This window comes from Ruditapes philippinarum, unplaced genomic scaffold (genome assembly GCF_026571515.1).
Source record: "Ruditapes philippinarum isolate M1 unplaced genomic scaffold, ASM2657151v2 ctg627_1_1_1_1, whole genome shotgun sequence".
Taxonomy (NCBI): Eukaryota; Metazoa; Mollusca; class Bivalvia; order Venerida; family Veneridae; genus Ruditapes; species Ruditapes philippinarum.
This window is the reverse complement of record NW_026854864.1, coordinates 51,876-72,500: the sequence shown is the minus strand read 5'-3', so window position 1 is coordinate 72,500 and position 20,625 is coordinate 51,876. Positions and strand designations below refer to the sequence as shown.

The 20,625-nt window shown below is 31.2% G+C and overlaps 3 protein-coding genes across 4 annotated transcripts in view; 1 reads left to right on the top strand and 2 right to left on the bottom strand.

The window, feature by feature from the left end:
* Positions 1-4,749: 4,749 nt before the first annotated feature.
* LOC132741339 (docking protein 2-like) lies at positions 4,750-7,121 on the bottom strand. The gene is made up of 2 exons (XM_060729483.1): positions 6,668-7,121; positions 4,750-6,171 (listed from the first exon to the last, which is right to left on the bottom strand). Exons 1-2 carry the CDS (start codon positions 6,747-6,749, stop codon positions 5,870-5,872), a joined length of 384 nt encoding a protein of 127 aa, XP_060585466.1. The 5' UTR covers positions 6,750-7,121; the 3' UTR covers positions 4,750-5,869.
* Positions 7,122-12,000: 4,879 nt separating this feature from the next.
* On the bottom strand, positions 12,001-14,364 carry LOC132741337 (uncharacterized). The gene is made up of 2 exons (XM_060729482.1): positions 13,676-14,364; positions 12,001-13,378 (listed from the first exon to the last, which is right to left on the bottom strand). The coding sequence occupies exons 1-2, from the start codon at positions 14,337-14,339 to the stop codon at positions 13,092-13,094; spliced, it is 951 nt and encodes a 316-aa protein (XP_060585465.1). The 5' UTR covers positions 14,340-14,364; the 3' UTR covers positions 12,001-13,091.
* A 1,938-nt stretch (positions 14,365-16,302) lies between these two features.
* Positions 16,303-20,625, top strand: part of LOC132741336 (xaa-Pro aminopeptidase 1-like) — a 41,436-nt gene continuing 37,113 nt past the window's right edge. The window contains exon 1 of one of the 2 annotated variants that reach the window (XM_060729481.1): positions 16,303-16,395. The gene's annotated coding sequence lies outside the window, so the exon portion shown is untranslated. Of the gene's footprint in view, positions 16,396-16,861; positions 16,979-20,625 lie in introns of those variants that run through there. The other variant, XM_060729480.1, reaches the window with a different exon arrangement.

Genomic DNA, 20,625 nt, shown 5'->3' with positions numbered 1-20,625 from the left:
CTTAAAGTGCCATATCTTCAATCTTCGTTTTCGCTCGGGTACTCACTAAAAAGGAATATAGAACTTGTTTTACTTCATGAGACTACTGGGTTAAGCTGTCAACATCAGAATTCCAATGCAATTAAAGTGACACCTGAAAATTGCTTGTATTCATCTATTTGCTTGCGCTTTTATTATTATTTATTCTTCAATTTTTTCTTTTCTTTCTTTTTTGTGATCTAGTTTAAACGAGTTTTCAAAGATAACTAGAATAGTCTTAACTAGTCTTAACAAGTTCAAGTATTAACATGCTTTGTCTATATGTTATATTTTGTATATAGTAATAGATCTTTTTATATATATTTGAAATTTTCAAATCTTAGCCTGTCCAATACAAAATTGCACGGTGCAGTTTGAACAGTTTGAACAGTTTATTGAAAATGCTGGGCCTCTGAGAGGCATCAGTCACATATATAATAATATATACATATAATATGACATATCATAAAGAGATATCCACGAAATATACTGATGTACTACATGGCAAATATAAATCAAAAATGAAAGTGTTACATTATGAAAATAAGCTTAGTTATCAGTTACTTAAATGCTGAAATATTTTTTTTTTACAGAATACTGCAAGTTATAACAATATATACTCCTTTCTGTGCTATTCATTAACATAGAAAACTTGATTGAATTAACATTAGTACTATACTCTCTAGTTATATATTTTTTCTATCAGTATTAAAGAATTGACAATTAAATAAGTAATGATATTCATCACCAAGTGAGCTATTATTGCATAAATTACACACTCTTAATTCTCTTGGTATATTACAAAATCTACCAGACTCAAAAGGCAATTTATGGTTCATACATCTGAAGCGCAATAGTACCAAAGCTAAATGAGATGGTAAAATATCTAAAAACTTTTCAAATCTGAATTCACTTTTGTACATTCTATAATTCAGACATTTACTTGATTCTGACATTTTACTATGCCAATTTTGAACGAACTGATCTTTCAGTCTATTTTTAACAATTTTCTTAGACAATGGAAGAGAAGTGGCAACATTATTAATCCAAAAAAATGATAAACCCAGTGAATCTAGTAATTTACAAACACTATTCATCCATGGGAGTTTCAACAGTGTTTCAATAAGCTTATAGCTTCCAACACAATCGAACTAAAATAAATTTGTATAAACCAACACATTTCTACAATACAAAGAGTGTGACATATCATACAATATATGGCTTATTGATTCTTGTTTGCTACTTAAAATCTTATTCCAAAAGCACAAAACTATACTTTTTATATGAATAGATAAAGGTAATATCCCTAAATCACCATAAAGCATACAATTTGGAGAACTTTGTTTCAAATTTAATATGAGTTTATAAAATTTTAATTGAAATCTATCTATGATATTCACATTTTCAATTCCCCAAACTTCGCTAACATATAACAATATAGGTGCTACCATGCTATCAAATAAATGAATTTGCATACTTATAGGTAAATCCAATTTTCTAGCCTTAACTATAATTGAAAACATAGCCTTTCTTGCCTGTTCTAATAAATGATTCTTTGTTTTAGCAAATTTACCATTATAAGAGAACGCGCCATCTTCTCCTATTATGTTACTTTTCTGAACTAATGTTAATGTAAATGTTTTGTATAAGTGGAATATTTACCTGTTTTTGAAATATTAGAGGTTGTATGAGACACATAGTAAGGCAATTGAGACATGTTTCTAAATATTCATATCAATATGCATATAAATGACATTTTTACAATACGATATTTCCATAGAAACGGAAGTTTCATTGCGCCCGCGCATGCGTATTCTTTACGAGTAAAAGATAATTCACAAGTAAATATTAAACAGTGTCTATTATAGACAGGACTGATTTTAAGAAAATATGAATGCTAGAGGCATTTTATAGTACAAGTAATATCTTGAGTGTTTTAACCTAATATGGGTATGCTAAAGACGATGAGGGTGGATACCAAGAAAATAAAATTGACCTCGTCCTTCAAAAGGTCAATTCAAAATGGCCGCTTAAAAATACTAAAATAGGTCATTAAAACTATGATACAATATGATGCAATTAATTATTCTTGTCAAAATCAAATGATTATTTAATATGATCAGATTTTAATGAGATTGGCCACCAAATATAGCGATTATAAGCCTAATGGCTCAATTAACAGTATATACAGTACTGTTTTACTAGCGCATTAAGGTATAATAATAAGATTGAAAAAATCACTTTTTATGTTTTTTTTACTTGACTTATATTTAACAATAAGCTTAGTTTATAAATATTACCAAAGAATAAATATTTCGTAATAACAAATTAATATTCCATAATTACGAAATAATATTTCGTAATAACGAATTAATATTTCGAATTTACGAAATAATATTTCGTAATAACGAATCAATATTTCATAATTAAGATTTTATATTTCGTTAAAACGAAATAATATTTCTAATTGGGAATTATTATCTCGTAAAAACGAATTCAATTCCGGGAGAAAGTGTGGAAAATATCACTTCAGGTGTTCCGTAATTTTCAACATTATTTGTAGCTATGATATTTTTAAAGTTGTTCATTGTGTTTTCATATATTTTGCACTTATTGTGGTATTTATGTCTTAAAATGAATATTTAAAAATTATTTTGAAATGTCAAAAAAAATATCATTTCAATGCCATAAACACAACACAAACCGAGACAAAAAAGTGTTTTAAAATATATACGGCACCCCCTCCTACCTACCCCCCCCCCCTCCCAAAAAAAAAAAAAAAAAAAATAAATAAAAAAATAAAAAATAATAATAATAATAAAAAAGCATAGGATATCTTAAAGTAACAGCAAAGATATCTATAAAAACATTATTTGTTGTAAATCGAGTAATATTTTCTTTGACCATATAAAAGCCACGTGGGTAGGCTATATAGTAGAGGTGTTAAACTATAATTGTAATACACCCTTTGTTAGCCATTGAAATAGTATTTAATGTATAAAGGATTTTCAAAAATGGTTATTATTCAGAGCGGGCGCTATGGTGCAGTGGTAACCAGGACATCAACAAAGAATGACGGCAACGATAGATACAAGAGAAGACCTTAACGGAACAGGAAACAAGTACCGAAAGTACAAGACCGAAGACGACGACCGATAACAGAAGGAAAAACGGAGACAAGAACTGACAACAAGCGAACAAAGATGAGGACCGATAACATAAGAACAGAGACAGGGACCGATAACAGAAGAACTGGCAACAAGCGAACATAGACGTCCACTGATAACAGAAGAACTGACAACAAGCGAACAGAGACGAGGACCGCTAACAGAAGAACAGGACAGGGACCACCGATAACAGAAGAACTGACAACAAGCAATCATAGACGAGGACCGCTTACAGAAGAACAGGACAGGGACCGATAACAGAAAAACTGACAACAAGCAAAGGACTGATAACAGAATAATAGAGATAAGAACCGATGACAAAAGAACGAAGACGAGAACCGATAACAGAACACGACAGGGACCGATAAAAGAAGAACTGACAACAAGACAACGGAGACGAGGATTGATAACAGAAAAATATAAACCAGGACCGATAACAGAATACCATAGACGAGGACTGAAGACAGAATAACTGACAACAAGAAAACGTAGACCAGAACTTCTTACAGAAGAATAGAGACAAGAACGGATAACGGAAAAACGAAGACGAGAACCGAAAAAAGAAGAACGAAGACGACGACCGATAGCAGAAAAACAGAGACGAGAACCGATAACAGATCATCTAACAACAAAAGAACTTAGACCAGGACCGATTACAGAAGAACGAAGATCACGACCAATAACAGAAGAACTGACAACAAGAGAACTGCGACCGGGACCAATAACAGAAGAACGAAAGTCACGACCAATAACAGAATACTAGTATCTGACAGAAGAGAAATGCGACGACAACCGATAACAGAAGAACGAAGACGACGACCGATAACAGAAAAACGAACACCAAAACCCAAGGGTACTCAGAGAAAAATAATTATTGTATATTTTGCATGCACACGTTTTAACCCCCTCAAACATCTTAACGCTGAAGGCATCCGAGTAGCCACTTTATATGCTTGCATAGAGTGCCAGATAAAATCTAGCATATAGGGCAGGAAAGAGTGTAGTGTTCGCTGCGTAAACCCTAAATATGTTTAAATGCCTTAAAATTTTCAGTACTATCTTTAATATGACTTCTATATTACTATTATATTAGCCTATAGAAAAATGTCTGCCATCTTGGATTTTTCGGCCATTTTGGATTGTTTTGTGCTTTTAATTCTGTTTGGTGTCTAATTTGTTTTTACCTAAACATGCTTTGTGACAAATTTCTTTGATATGTCATCCATTTATAATAAAGAAATTTGGCGGCCATTTTAGTGGTCATTTTAAATGGCCATTTCAATGGTCAAGATCAAGTTTTTCAATTTGGTATCCACCTTTATCGGATTCAGCATACCTTAAATAGGTAAAATATACCAAGATACCACTTGTACTACAAAATGCCTCTAGCATCTTATAGGGAGCCAAATCCTAAAAATCAGTCCTGTCTATTAGAGGACAGCAGTCATTTGAAACATATTTACCATGTACATTTATCTGCAGCATGTAACGCATGTATTCTAAGATAAATATATTCGGAAAGAAAATATATTGGGAACTGAAAAAAGACAATTCAGAGAGTAAGCTTTTTATATACAAATTTTGATTTTTCAGCTTTAAAGCTGCATACCTCCAGATGAGCAAAAATATTTCAAGACAAATAAAAAATAGTACTGAGATTTAAAAAAAAGTAAATAGATTCAAAATAAAAGTTATACTATCCATGTTATGTGTGATTTATGACCTATTTTGCAGTAATTTTCAACATATTTCTACAGCGTTATTAACGCAGAAAGGGCTATTTTTGTATATTTTGATCTTTTTTGGTAATTAAAATGGGTTGTTTGTAATTAAAATGGGTTGTTAGTGATGTTTGCAATGTGAACATTATTCTCTTTGTTCACTTCACAATATTTTACTTTTAAATATTTTTTTCGAAATTTTCATCAGAATTAGCATGTGAATCTGCGTACTGCTTTAACCTTTTCCGCACTACGAGAAACCTAGCCTGCAACTATTAATATTTTACATAGGGATAATATGTTAGTCAATTCCGGTTTGAGGCCGCACTTGCATAACAGGAAGCAACTTGTACATCTGTGTGAAACCGGGTATTTTAAGGGTTATACTAAGACAATTACCGATAATTTTACGTGTACATTATGAAAAATAAACTAACTTAGATTTGTTCTACATTATCAAATATTAAAATTTGCCCGTGAATATTTTGGACACTGACCTTTAAATTTAACTGAGATTAGTCAAGGATTCCTTGGAGGAGTGGGACATACTAGTATACAGTATATGTTCAAAACTGAATTTATTGTTCATGAACACTTAAAAAATATTACATTGAACAAATGCTGTTTGGAAACACTTTTGAAAAAGTAAACTGAAGTGACATACTCTAAGTAAACAAGGAAAGCATATAGAACAGCACGTCAAAAACTCCAGAGTAGGTTTAAGCTACTTTATAGTCTTTATTTATCAAACAATGTTCTTCATCAGAAACAAATCAGGAAACACATGTAAATCAAAGCTTACAACATTAGAAATATAAAAAAAAACCGTTCTCTTGTAATTGGAGTGAAACATTGCTTATACAATGAAAGAAAACACATGATTTTACATCAATTCTACTTATTCTATAAAAATCAACTGTTTTGATAAACTGATACTTAAAAATTATTCATTATTATTATCATTCAATTTTTTCTGAGTTCAAGACATTTATGCTTAATTATTTCCAAAATTTTGTCTTCCTTTTTTGTTTTACAGCACACTTGTCCATCTCCCATCGGACACCTTCGGCCTACTTCAAAACAGAATAATGATTTCTCTGTCCAGAAGCGTCTTATCCAGCGCATCGAAAATCTGTAAATTTCACTTTGCGAAATAGAATCTTTCAGAACGATGTCCTTATCTTGTATCAAAAGTGTCATCTTTCCTCCAATGCCACAACTTTTTACCAGATTTGAAGGCATAATTGTTACCTGAAACTCTTTCCCTATATTGATAGAATCAATCTAATTTAGTGACAAAATACAAAACACTTAAAAACAATATCATATTGAGAGGTGATGCGGGAGAAAGTGGCTAAAGGTTGTCTGTTAAAACACTGCACTGATGCGTGTTGAAAGTCCTAAATGTTGTTTGTGATGACATAAATACTTCCCTTTTTAAACAATACTACTTAATAATACTTATCCTACTAACCATATGAATAACAATAAAATATTATGTATTTAAAAGGAAATTAAATATGCTGAGCACTTAAAGAAAGAAAACAACACTTAAAAATCTTTAAACCAAAACAGGAAAACAAAAATTGATATGAAACCTTCAGATAAACTACATGTACTTTTTCTACCAATTATACTCTTATATCATCATATCATCCAGAATTTTATTATTTTAGATGAAAATTGTTTAAAACTAAAACATTATATATATTGCTATATAGTTTATTGGTCTAAAACAAACAATAACTAAAACATTATTACCTTCAGTAGAACTTTGTACTACGTTTATTACATTATCTACCTCTGTACTCCCAAAATCAAACCTCTCATGTCCTTTCGTCATATCGTTACATACCCTGTCTCTTGTTTGTTCCGCTTGATTATCCACTGGTATTTCTTCGTAAACATGATCTGTATATGTTCTTTCATCCTGAGCTAGAATTTGACACTGGTCAGTTTTACCTTTATCAGTAGTGTCTTCACAATCCCCTAATTTTCTTGGTGGAATATTCCTCAAAGTAAAGTATGTTTCGGGATTAAGATCTTCTATCTTGCGAAATATATATTCACCTTTTCCATTTTTGTGTATTTCAAATAATCTTTCATCAGCTATTAAGATGCCATCATTGATAACAACATCTTTAGCATTGTCAAGAAATACAAGTCGTTTTGTTATGTTATCTGTTTTTAGAATCCAAAAGTTACCAACGTTTTTTAAAAACCCAAATGTCTATTTGAGAATTTTTCAGTTTTTTTTTCCCACTTTGATTTCCCATATTTTATAATGCTTTTCTAGTGTTCCTAGACTGTTTATGTGGGCATCGATTTTTTCCCAAACCCTCGCGCAACAACATAAAAAATTCCATCTGTGGAAAAATACTTTAATTTCTTTTTTATAGACCCCAAACAATTCCTGCATTATGTAAGAATTTATATTTAATATTAAATTATCTGAACAAGAATTATGTTAACTTTCTGATTGTACTTGTACATGCAAATACATATGATGATAAGTAATAAATCTTACCTTATCAAACACATATTAACTTACGGTCCTGAAAGACTAAAGTGGTCTAACAGTAATCTAGCCAAAAGACAAACTGCAGAATCTCGCGTACAATGTCATACAGATGATATAAAGATATGATTTCACTTTCTGAACGATTTATAACTGACGTACTTATGTAAGCTGTTAATGTGTTACAGTATTAAACTTTTAAGTAGTTAAGTAGTTTCAAGGAAAAGAATGAAGTTTAGGCTTCTAAGTACCAACTACTTTATTAAGAGGTACTGTCGGGTAAGCGAACAAATAGGAAAACTGCAATTTTTTTAAGTCTTTAGACATTCTTCAAGTAAGCCATTATTATTCTTACTTTCTTTTCGTAACAGTTCTTCTGAGTTTCATCATTTATTCAAGCAAATCTTATCATAAATGTCACTGGCCTTTTCAACCTTCAGGAATAAAAATATTTCAATGGAAGATAAGCCCTGAAGTGCAATGAAAATATTATAAATCAAAGCACTGAATGTACTGATGGGGAGGCTATGAGAGAATGTTTCAGACTTATAGTGTCTTTTCTTTTTGCTTAAAATATGCTACCAAAATAAAAAGATATGCACATTGCGCTATTTATCCTTACTGTTGTGTTCAACCATTCATATATATGGTTAATGTGGTTGACTATTCATTTTGTTAATATTCCAGAACATTTCATTGAGGTCTACATTCGGACTGTTAATCATACAAATTTTGAAAAAACCTAAACTGTCAATAATAAATGACATACCAGCAAGTATGACGACTGTTCATTATCAGATAACAATAACATTTTACAACTGACGGTTCCTTATCAAAATCACAGGAACTTGAAATTCTATCAAATAACCAATATTAATTATAATATCCAAATATACCCCCTATATACTATAAAAAAAACACAAACACAGGAACTTGAAATTCTGTCAAATAACCAATATTAATTATAATTTCCAAATATACCCCATATATACTATAAAAAATTTATAGTATATAGGGGGTATATTTGGATATTATAATTAATATTGATTATTTGATAGAATTTCAAGTTCCTGTGTCAAAATATTCTAGGACTGTTCATCATAAATACTTTATGTCATTTTAATATTATTGAATGATAATAACAACTGCAAGTGATGCAACATTTTTATTGAACATAAAAATTATACACGTTTAGATGTACCATAATTGAGATCAATAAGATACTGTCTTGTGATGATTATTAATATTCATGCTCTACGGACAGAAGGTTGTCTTCTCCAGAAGCTTCTAAATTCACTTCACAACGTCTCTGTAAATAAAGTTTTTATCAGTTTTTACAACTTTTATCGCTGAGCGGAAGAGTGTTCCATCTCACCATGTACATAGTTTTCGCAGAGCCTCATTACGTTCCGTTTGGATCCCGGCTCTTATACTGGAAGAAGAAGAAGCAAATCTCGAATAAAATCACGTTTCAGAAAATTATTCCCATTTCATTACTGACGGCGTCGGATAATATTAAAGCTAAATATTTCTTGAAAAAATACATATCTGCAAAGCTTATTCAAAACTGAATCAACCTAAGTGAAAATTGATCAGGAAGTTATATCTTCTTTTTTTACCGCCAACACTCAACCAACTAATGGTAGTTAATCGATAGCTTGTGTATTTTTAAACCTCACTAGCTTGAAATATATACTGCGGAAAATCTGTCGTTAACAGGGTGTGCGGTTATTACGTAGGGTTTTCCCTGTCGACCATTTCCTGCAAATAGATGAGAACACCGAAGCCGTCAGTGCTATGAATGATGTTATAAATGGCGTGTTTTGGAAGTTTTTGTTGAAACTTCTCCAATTTCCTCCAGAGGCGTGCACGTCGCGGAGAAGGCACACGGAAGGACATAGTCAAGTCATCATAAGTACCAGAGGTGATTGGTTGACCTGTCGTGACTTACTCTGGAGGTTTGGCGCTAATAGATGCCGTTTTTGTTGTCGTCAGTCAGAAAGTTGATGCCTTGACGGTATTGTCGTCTCCTTTACCACCAAAGAACGAAGAATGGGCTTCCAGGAAGAATCTGCTTGAAAAAGACGTCCCAGATGCTATAATCTCGGACATATGGTTATTCCGGCGCCGAGTATAAATAAACTTAAAACACACTCACTTTTGTTGAAAACAAAACAAAAAAAACAACAACACATTTTCTGTAGTAATTTTTCAAGTGTTGTAAAATGAATAAGAAATTCCTCTTATGCCGCCGATTATTTTTAGAACACAAACATAAAAGTTCTTTTTTTTATTTTTCAAATAAACATTAATCACTTCAGCGCGCGCAAATATCGTTTTCAAATTAAAGTTTCGTAAGATATGTTAATGACTTCCCGATGCTCGACTGTAAGTAATTTGTATATGTATGCGTTTTTTTTTTGTTTTTGTTTTTTTAATTAAAGCTTCTTATTCTTTAATATTTTTTATGTATCTCATAATCTGTATTGAAAATTTGAATTTTATTACACATGGACTATCAAATTATGATGTACATGTATGCCCTAGACTTGAATAAACTTTCTAATTACACAATACGGGGTCATACTGATCTTTGCGTCTTTCTCTGAAATAATTATTTCTTTGTTAAAACATATTTGACCACATATTTCTGTCAATTAACTGTTCACTTTACTTCCGATTTTTGTTGTACGGAAACACATGTTTCTATTTGTGTTTTCTAATCAATTCGAATCTATAATCAGTTTAATGGGATCACCACCGGGTAAACGACTACTAGGTACTTTGGTCATGTTTTATACCCCAAATATTTGAATGTTTCTATTGGGATTAAAATGAGCATAGTTAAGTAAACAACTGGTTGTATAAATCCCTGACCTGTCTAATTCTAATTATGAGATCAGTGAATATATAAGACTTTCACTACAAAATATTCCTAAACAAAAGAGCACATGTTTAAATTTATTCCTATACAAATAAAAGATCAGAGTAGGGATCTGTCAATTGCCAAATATACTTTTATGTTAAAAGTTTGATTAATGAATTATGTAAGATGAAAATATAAGTATTGCTTTTTTATTTTGCTAATGTAAAATGTAATATTGTGCTGGAATTTTGTCGGAAGGTCCTTATAGGGGTTTTGTAGTTAAATAGTTTTTTTTCGGCGATAATGGTTCAAGAATATAATGTTTCAAACTATATGCTCATCACCATCAGTGAATTTTTAGTTAAATGTATGCAAAATATTTACTAACAGCTATGATATAGCGGTTTATGACCGTTTTCCGCGTACAGCCTCCTGGGGTGTACTAATAAGTTAGTTTTCCTTAGTTATCACGCAAGCATGATCCATGTCTCTGATGTAAGCGACAGTTTACAATTATTTGTCTTTAAAAAATATTAAGGACTTTTAATGGTTTATAACAACAAAAGAACATGCATGATATTGAGAATACGGCATTGTATATACACCGGTCTCAAATATCGTCAGTAAGACCGGTGTACACAATGGAGAATACGGTGTTGGAACGTTCTAGTTAATGACCCGTCATAAACAGTTGGTCGCTGCGTAGTAATTGGAAAATTGTTATCAAGAATAATAAAGAATATTTGCCACTAAATTAAAGCATTTACTTACAAATTTTCATTTATGCTTTTTGTTAAAAAAATATTGATAAAGTTATTATTTTGAAGGGTTTTCATACCAGAACTATTTATTACAGACGTACGCGTATGCCTAAACCTGATTACCGCGGCAGTATGACGTCACGGAGTAGTGATTTAAACAAAAATCAAGAATTTTTCAGAGAATTATTATCTTTACAAATGGCAGATATGAAATTAAAGAATGAAAATATTTTCATATTGTAAATGTCTGTGATGAGTGATGAGTCAGCTTAGAAAAGATCAAGGTACTATTTTTTGACCTGATTACCGCGGCAGTGACCTGATTACCGCGGCAGTAAGATTTGACGAACAGTTATTAACATTGGGTCGGCATAGCCTCCCCAAAAATGCGTATGTCAAAATTTGTAAACTTGGTTTTATTGTTTTTTTTTATCGAGATAGAGTAAATTATTTTTTGCTTGCATAGACATACTTAATATTGAATTGTCGAAACAAGTATTTCTTTCAACAATAACATTCATACAATTTTCAGTTACACATTATTAACAAATAAACATGTATAATAAGTATTATAACATAAGGACAGAGTTATGAAGATATTTATTTGATCTACAAGGTATGTTTTTTTCATAACTATTTTTTAAAGATGTCAGAGAATTAGAAGAACGGATATTAAATGGTATTCTTTTCCAAATCTTTAATTAAAATTATAAGTGCCGTTTGCATTGTGTAAAATTAAGAAATAATATATCCCAAACAGTGATTTTATCGCTCAATAACATCACTGTTTGGAGTTCGGATGCGAGGAGTTATATCACGAGGGCGTAGCCCGAGTGATATAATGATGCGCATCCGAACGACAAACAGTGATGTTATCAAGCGATAAAATCACTGATTTTGGTATATTATTTCGATTCTAACACGACATCAACAATTTAATGTTGCCGTACTTGATAGTTAAGCAAAATTGCGCCTGATTTGTTTCCGTACTTATTTTCAGCGCGCCGGATTTTTAGTGGTTACGTCACGTGTATAATGATTACGTCACATGTCTAAATATAGAATGTCAAACTGTGCATCTGTTGCATAATAACACACACTTTCTGTTCTTCTATGTTCAATAGGGAAAAATGCGGGTCGTGTTAGAATACTTTATTTGTTCACTTCAAAATAATTACTTTCAAATACATTTTTTAAAATTCTCATAAAAATTAGCATGAATCTGGAGGCATGCCGCTTAACCGACCACCGAGAGATGACCAAAATGTGTGAAAGTCAATGAAAAATCTGACAAAATGTGTGAAAGTCAATGAAAAATCTGACAAAATGTGTGAAAGTCAATGAAAAATCTGACAAAATGTGTGAAAGTCAATGAAAAATCTGACAAAAAAACAAAAGCAAGAAGGAAAAAAACACAAAAACAATAACAAAAAAAAATGTGTATAAGGTATTAACATGAGACATCATTTTGGTGTAGCATTCCTCCATTTAAATTTACAATGTTCTTATGATTCAAGATTCCATCCAGATTCCCAGCCTGACTTTTGACTAAAATCCATGTGCATGAACCAAAAATATGTTCATAAGACTCATGCTCATTTTCATATTCCCCACCAACGTATACATCCAATGATGTGTGTCTCAGCATCAACACTTTTAAGTAATGAATACATGTACCTATATACTGATGATAATCTCTTGAAAGGGTCCTGTATTCCGAATATGTCATGTCTCTTTAAACCTTCAATTCAATAGCATTTAAAGTAATAAAAGTATTATGTGTGACACAAATCCTCCGAGCAACAGCCACCTCTCTAGATTAGTCAATTTTGGATTGTCCGACTGCTGGCTGCTGTAAAGAGGTTAAACTGTAATTCAATTGGATAGGTTGTATGTCGTAGTCTTTTTTGTTTTGTTATTAAAAATTCTTTAGTTGTTTCATAAATTTATTTGTATACGTGTTAATTTACACGTGAAAAATATATCAGAGAAAAATGAATGATTTCAAAGGGATCGTGCATTTCTATTATTTTCTTGGGGTCATTTCTTACTTGCAAGAGTTTTTATGACTTCAAGGCACTTCCGATTTATTATTTCTGCTTCTTTTGTTTTGCATATAATTTTTCCAGCTCCCATTTCAAAGGAGATGAATGGTTTATAAATCCCAAAACGTTTTATCCAGGTATACGGAAACCTATATTTGTCACTTTGCGTGTTTACATCTTTCAGAACGACCTCCTTATCTTGAAATGACAATGTCATCTTTCCTTTCAGCGAATACATCTTTGCCAACTTTGAACGTTCAATTTCTACTTTAAACTCGTTTCCTTTGAAAAAGAAATCATTTCAACTAAGGTAACATTATGCGAAACGTGTGTTCATAAAATACGTCTACAAATATATTGCCATGTAAACTCTTATGGTCCTTTTCATTAATATTTAGATCTCGTCATGTTATAAAGTCCCATATGAGTGACTTTCATATAGGATACATCGGGGAATAATTTGCAATTCGCAATTAGCTTACGTAATATTCACATATCATGCATTCCGATAATATTTCAAGATTCTTTCTACTCAATAACTGCTTGTTTACTACTATCAGTAACTTTAAGAAAAAATACCTTCTAATGATGCCGGTGTCATGTCAGCAACATTTGTTACACGATCCTTATTTTCAAACACACAGGAATCGTCCTCCTCGTGTTCTTTTACCATATCATAATAATCTCCGTTGGCATCAGACCCAAGATTTAAATCACCAATACATCTTTCACTAAGAGCAGATAGGGGTGTATATGTTATTGGATGCGGCATTTGATCATAGTGACCAGTTATAGTATCTCTTTCTAATTTTACATTTCTTGTTGCACCCTGTTCCCCATTGATTTCCTCGTACACATTTTCATTTATAGGATTTATATATGCTTTATCAGACTGATCTTGGACTAGCTGATTCTGCGTATATTCATTTTTTTCTATATCAACAATGTGTTTTTTCGTCGTTAATTGTCCACCTGAGCTTTCTTTCGTAACAAAATATGTCTCGTATGTCAGATCCTGAAGACGGCGAAATAGATATTCACCTGTTTCATTTTTGTGTATTTCAAATAATCTTTCATCAGCTATTAGAATGTTTTCATCAATTCTAACATCTTTAGCATTGTCAAGAAATACAAGGCGTTTTAAGTCTTTATTTGTTTTCAGGATCCAAAATTTGCCAACGTTCTTTAGAACGAAATTCTGACTATCTTCTTTCATTTGTTCTGGTTCATCTTTTGACGCCATAACTTAGACCTTACAATCTGTTAAAATTAAATTGAATTATACAAATTAAAAAAAGGGGGATCAGACTTCTTGTATATGTTAGTGTTCATCCGTGCTGTTCTACAGAAAATAGAAACTTCGACGGGAGCGATAGGAGAATGTTTCTAATTTCTGTAGAACAGCTACGGATGACTAACATACTTATTATCAAGCTTTATTTGGCCTCATAATCACTCACTTTATTACGTCACTATGCGGTTCCATGATGTACTTTGAAAAATAGAAATCGACTATGAACGGAATTCGATATAGTATCGACATTTATTCTTTTATGAAAATTAACGCACACAATATTAGGAATTGGATGACAAATAAAGTTGGACACTAAGTATTTTTACGGGATATGTAGGGTTTTAAGAATGCAGGTCTAAGGTTATGCACACCTGTGAAAATAATGAACGCAACAAATACAAAGTTAGGTAGACTGTATATATTGATATGGCAAAAATAGGTAGAATACATTCTTGCATATCAGACTGGCGTTTTCGTTAGTTTTACCCATGCCGGAAATTTCATCTGGCATGGGGAGTTCCAGATGAGTCGCGTGCTGTACACGCGTACTGTGGCACGATAAAGATGACGTCATTTTACCGTTATGAATGATTTTGTAATTCATACGCTGTTGAATGAAAGTAGTTACGGTTGTAATGATATAAATTTTCATTGAAAATAAAGATAAAGAATTTAAAATATAATGGAATATGGTAGAATATGCAAGAAAAAATATCTGACATATGTTTGCGGTTCGGATCTGAATATCCGTCCCTCGGTCACCCGCCCATGGGCGGTAACTCGGCAAGCCTCGTTACCGCCCAATGGGCGGGTCACCTCGGGACGGATATTCCGATCCGAACCGCAAAATATGACATTAGTCTTATCAACACAAACATGTGCAGCAAACAATGTACACATTTAAGAAAATCGCTAAATTAAATAATTTTGCTTTTATACAACAAATGGAAAGCATTATGTTTGGTGAATTTGAAATATTTTAAATGATCAAACATTTATTTTGCAAGTTGGCAAATTAAACAAAGAATATCATGAATATTATCAAACTTATAAAATATTAGAAAAAAAAAACAACAACAAAAAACAAAAACAAAGCAACACTTTAGGATAAAATGAAATACATCTAATCAAATTATTGAATAAATACAAAATAATAATTATATCTATCATTTAACTTACATTTCCTCGGTTAAATATAGAAAGTTCCAAACTTGTGTTTATAAGTAATGATTTGCGAAATATAAAAGATTTAAACATACTTATATAAACCTTACATTCTATCACAATTTATCAACAACCAAGATATTTAACAATGCTCTAGCTGTACAGGGAAACGTCCTTGTAATATATTGTGTTTCATATCACATATTATACGATTACGTCACAATTAGTAATCATCGTACATTAAAGTACATAATGTGCTCAATGTACATGTATTTTGATTTAAAAGTCATATCATTAGAATTAATCTACATTGTACTAAAATATAATTAGCTTCTGCATGAGTCTTGTAGTTTTGTGATTCTCCTGTATATATTGTATGACACTATGACGAACTAAAATAAACAAAATCTTCCTGTATCCTTCTTGTATGAGTCAGTACCGTTCATGAACAGGCTCAATGAAACCAGGGACATAGATTACTAATAGTTATAAATAATCTCTGGTCAAACTGAGCCTGCAACGCACAATTTCAAATTTGTCGTTTTCGGAGTGTTTTTTTTGTGTTGTTGTTTTTTTTATAAAGATTCCGTTTTTTTTTCTATATTAATAATATTGTATATCCCCTGTATGACCAATTTAATTCATGTATTACATTTTAGTCAAATAAATATTGTATACATTTACTTTTAAACCTTTTGGAAACCAAGCATGCGTAACTGTTTATAATCTGATTGCAAGCGTACTGTATATACTCCGGCTTTTCTTAACTAGTTGAAAAAAGTGTTTTGGGACATTTGGGATACTTTATATTTAAGCTTAAAACAAACATAAATAAAGCCAGGTACGTATAAATATATATACCTGATAAAGCCAAAGGACAAATTTGCCTTTTTTCAGAACGTGTAATCAGAGTTTTCACATAATCTTCCTAATTAATAAATAAATAAATATTGTTTGCTCTGTTGTTTTTTAATTATTTACTATGGTTATATTTATATGTTTTTCAGGTCATAAGATATGGATTTTTTTATAAAGAATATAATTAATTTTATACAAAGAGTAACTTATAATAAAACAATGATTGTTATGTATATAGTAAAATATATATCAGGTTGTTTTAGGGACTTCAATTTAGTACTTTAGCACCATACATTTTGATTGAAAATTCTAATATGGATATTATTTAAAACACCGGTTTCACGATAGACCAACAAATTCGATAGACCAAAAGATTTTATTTTTTTTATCCAAAAGATTTCTTTTCCTTTCAGTATAGATTGTATTTCATAATCATTTTTTAATTATTGTAACCCTACTTGAGAGTTTTTACCGTAATCGGAAATACCAGAGTTTAGCTGTACATACCGGAGTGACAACACGGCCATTATCAAGGCTTTGAACGAAACGAAACAAAAAGAAAATAGGTTATATTTTGTTTCTGTAGAGATAGATATTTGCAACTCATTGTCAGTTTATATAAATATGAATAATGTTTATGCAAAATAATATTATATATGCTGTCATTTAGTGTTTAGTGCGCTGAATTAAAAAAATAATATCTGAGAATGTAGTATCTTTCGGATTTCCCAAATATTCGGACGAATTCAATTTATCTGGACAAACCAGTTCTCAAACATCTAGCATTCAAAAGGTCTTTAAGTATCAGTAGTGAAACATCTTTATAGAAATTCTTGTGACTTAACACAACTAAAATTGGTGAAAATTGCATTGACCACAGGATCATGAAATTCTATCAATATTAATGACAAGTAAAATGGTTTCCTGCGGTGAACATTTTAATGATATAAAGATATTTCATTTTACTATTTTCAACATTATTTGGGGGGGGGGGATAAATAAACGTTTGTAACAGGAACATAGTTGACAATAATCGAACAATATAGAAGAAGGTCTTTGGAAACTGTATGTGACCGTTGAAGACCGGAGAAGGTCGAACATAAAACAATTATTTCTTTTTAAGAAAATGATTAAATATGCCTACCATTTTATGAATAATTCCGAGCAAAAATAAATAAAGTAAACATACAAGTTTACGCAGAAAATATCTCTATTTATTATGGCAGATGCCACTACGTATATTTTAATTTTGTAGATTTTCAGTATAAACAATTTATTGTTTGTAAAATTTGAGATAGATATTGAAAAAACATTGATAATTTTCAAAGACAGCATTCAAGTTTTTCCACCTTAAACGGTAAAATAATTATAGAAAATTAGAAATATCACGTAATAGATTTTTGTTCTCAATTAGGTGTAATAATTCGGACTAATTCCCTACAGGTAAATCTGTAACGTACCGGCAAACGGTATTTAGCTGAGTTTTCGAAAAGGTCAATTAACCAATCATATACGGTTTACAGATCACATGCTCCTCCATGTACCGAAAACAGGTCACGTGCTCCTCCATGCCTCAAAAGTTAAACGCGTACCAATACCCTGCGGTCTCCAGACCGCAGGGAATAATTCACGAATTCGAAAACCTAGCTAAACGCCGTTTTCTGGTACTTTCTGTACATAGCTCTGGGGAATTCACCAAATGGAGTGTAATAGCGAACTCGATGTTTTCGGCCTTTTTAAAATTAAATTGAAATAAAACAAGTTATTTTTTATAAGAAAATAATTAAATATCATTGTATGAATAATTCCTTACAAAAAACAAAGTAAATACACAAGTTTACACAGAAAATAACCTTATTTATTATGGAAGATTCCACAACGTCTGTTTTAATTCTATTGATTTTCATTGTAAACAATTTATTTTTTGAAAAATTTAAAATATATATTAAAGGAATATAGATAATTTTCAAATACATCAATTTTTGTCACCTTAAACGGTAAAAGAATGATAGAAAAATAGAAACATCATGTATTATGTACTTCATTTGGTGTAATTCCCCAGAGCTAAATCCGTAACGTACCGGAAAACGGTGTTTAGCTAGGTTTTCGAAAAGGTCAATATCCAAAATATACCCCCTATACAGTATAAATAAACACAAGGAATGAAACACCTTTTCCCCACCCCAACATAATTTACGCCAAACAAATCAACAAAACAACAGATCAAAATAATCTATCGGGCCATTTCGATAAACAATACATAAATCCATCAAATTTCATTCCTTGTGTTTTTTTATACTGTATAGGGTGTTATTTGGATATTATCATTAATCTTGATAGAATTTCAAGTTCATGTGCATTGACCAGGATGATATTGTACCTGACACCAGTCAGAAAATAATTTAATTGAATAGAAAGTGACTTAAACAAGGTATATCCTTCAATTAAAACATGTGTGAGTTCATGTTTTACATATTATGTCAAACGGTCATGGTGAAATTGAATAAGTAATAAATTTCATTTGTTGTATCAATCATAACATGGTACAAAATTATTGTAGCCCGGGGTTCTATGTATCACGGTACTTAACGCTTTTTGAAAATATTCAAATATAAATATCCTACATGAATGAGATTTTTCTTCTAGCTAATAAGTGAACCTTTTCCAGAACTGTTTGTCAAAAAATTATTTAAAAAAACCCAATGAAAATGACATTTTTAAAACTATTTCCAACGTCTGCCACTTTGGGTAAATACAGAGGAGGTTGCTATGGTATCACAGTAATCCCCAAATATGCAAGTATGGAAAGATAGATAGGTCAAAATCTTCAAGTTAAGTTGCGAAAAACTTCAAACAGTTAATTTGCTATATTATTCAAACTATATGAATTGACGATATATCCGTATATGTGATTGTAACAGATTTCAATACAGTGTGTAAAAACAACTAAGGGAAATAGTAGTCAAATATGAAGATTTTATAAAATAGTTTTCTTCCCACAATACATTAATTTTTCACAAAATTAAATTTATTGGCAAATGAAAATGAATTTAGTGAGCCAGTTTTAAAAATATTAGCATCATCGTATGCCGTTTTTACTTGCAATGACAGAAAATGTAAATACTGTGATATCATAGAACCCGTGATATCATAGGAACCAAGTATACTATTATTGCGCATCCGTGCAGTCTGATGAGGATCCATGATGTTAGCTATCAGTTTCTCTACTTGTAATAGGGATTGTAAGTGAACAGCATGGATCCTGATCAGACTGCGCAAATACGCAAGCTGGTCACAATCCATGCTGGTCGCAAACGCACTATATGTTGGTTTTGTCATGGCGTGACTCATATATTTCAACATTTAGTTTATGTGTTTTAAATTCTTGAATAACTAATGAAAATTGTTGAATAGTTTCTACAACTTTTAGTAACCCTGGCATATCTTGAACAAAATTTTTAGGGATGTTTACCCTGCTGTTTGAATTTAGGTTAAAATAATCCGAGGAATGACCTGAGTGGGTTATATTGTTTTTAAATGTTTTCAAAGCAAGATCAAGACTTAATAAAAATGTTCTAACCTTATAATGAATAAATGTTGATAGATGCATTAATAGCTAGAATAAATTTAAAGCACCATTTTCCCTTCCATTCATTATGGGCTAAAAAATACATAACTTATTAAATATTGGTTGTTCTGGGATATCATAATCTTTTATGGTACACTAGTACATATATCCAAAATACATTTATCAACATAGATTTATATGTATTTTTAGCTACCACTACAGTTTTTTACATTAAAAATGCAAAAAGAAATTAATTTATGTAGAGCGTTGTCGGGTATATTGGGACATCTAAGGCATGTTTGTTACTGTGATTTTAGATATGCTTGTTTCAGTATTGGTATTGAATATTTAGGATAAACTCTGTGTGACTTTAATCTATCAATATATCTTGTTCAAAAGAACTACATGAGGAGGCAGTTTCGGGACACGTCGGGTATTTATGTGCAGAAAGAAGAGCATTTTGGGACACATTAATTTAAGTCTAAAAATAGATCTAGTTAGGTAACAGAACATAGAACACTTAATCATATTTTTCACAGTTCAGTTTGATTCAAAATTAATTTAACAAGTCGAAATTAAATATTTTATGATGCTTTATATAGAGCATGTGAGGTGAAATGGTCAAAATGTGATTCAATTTATCTG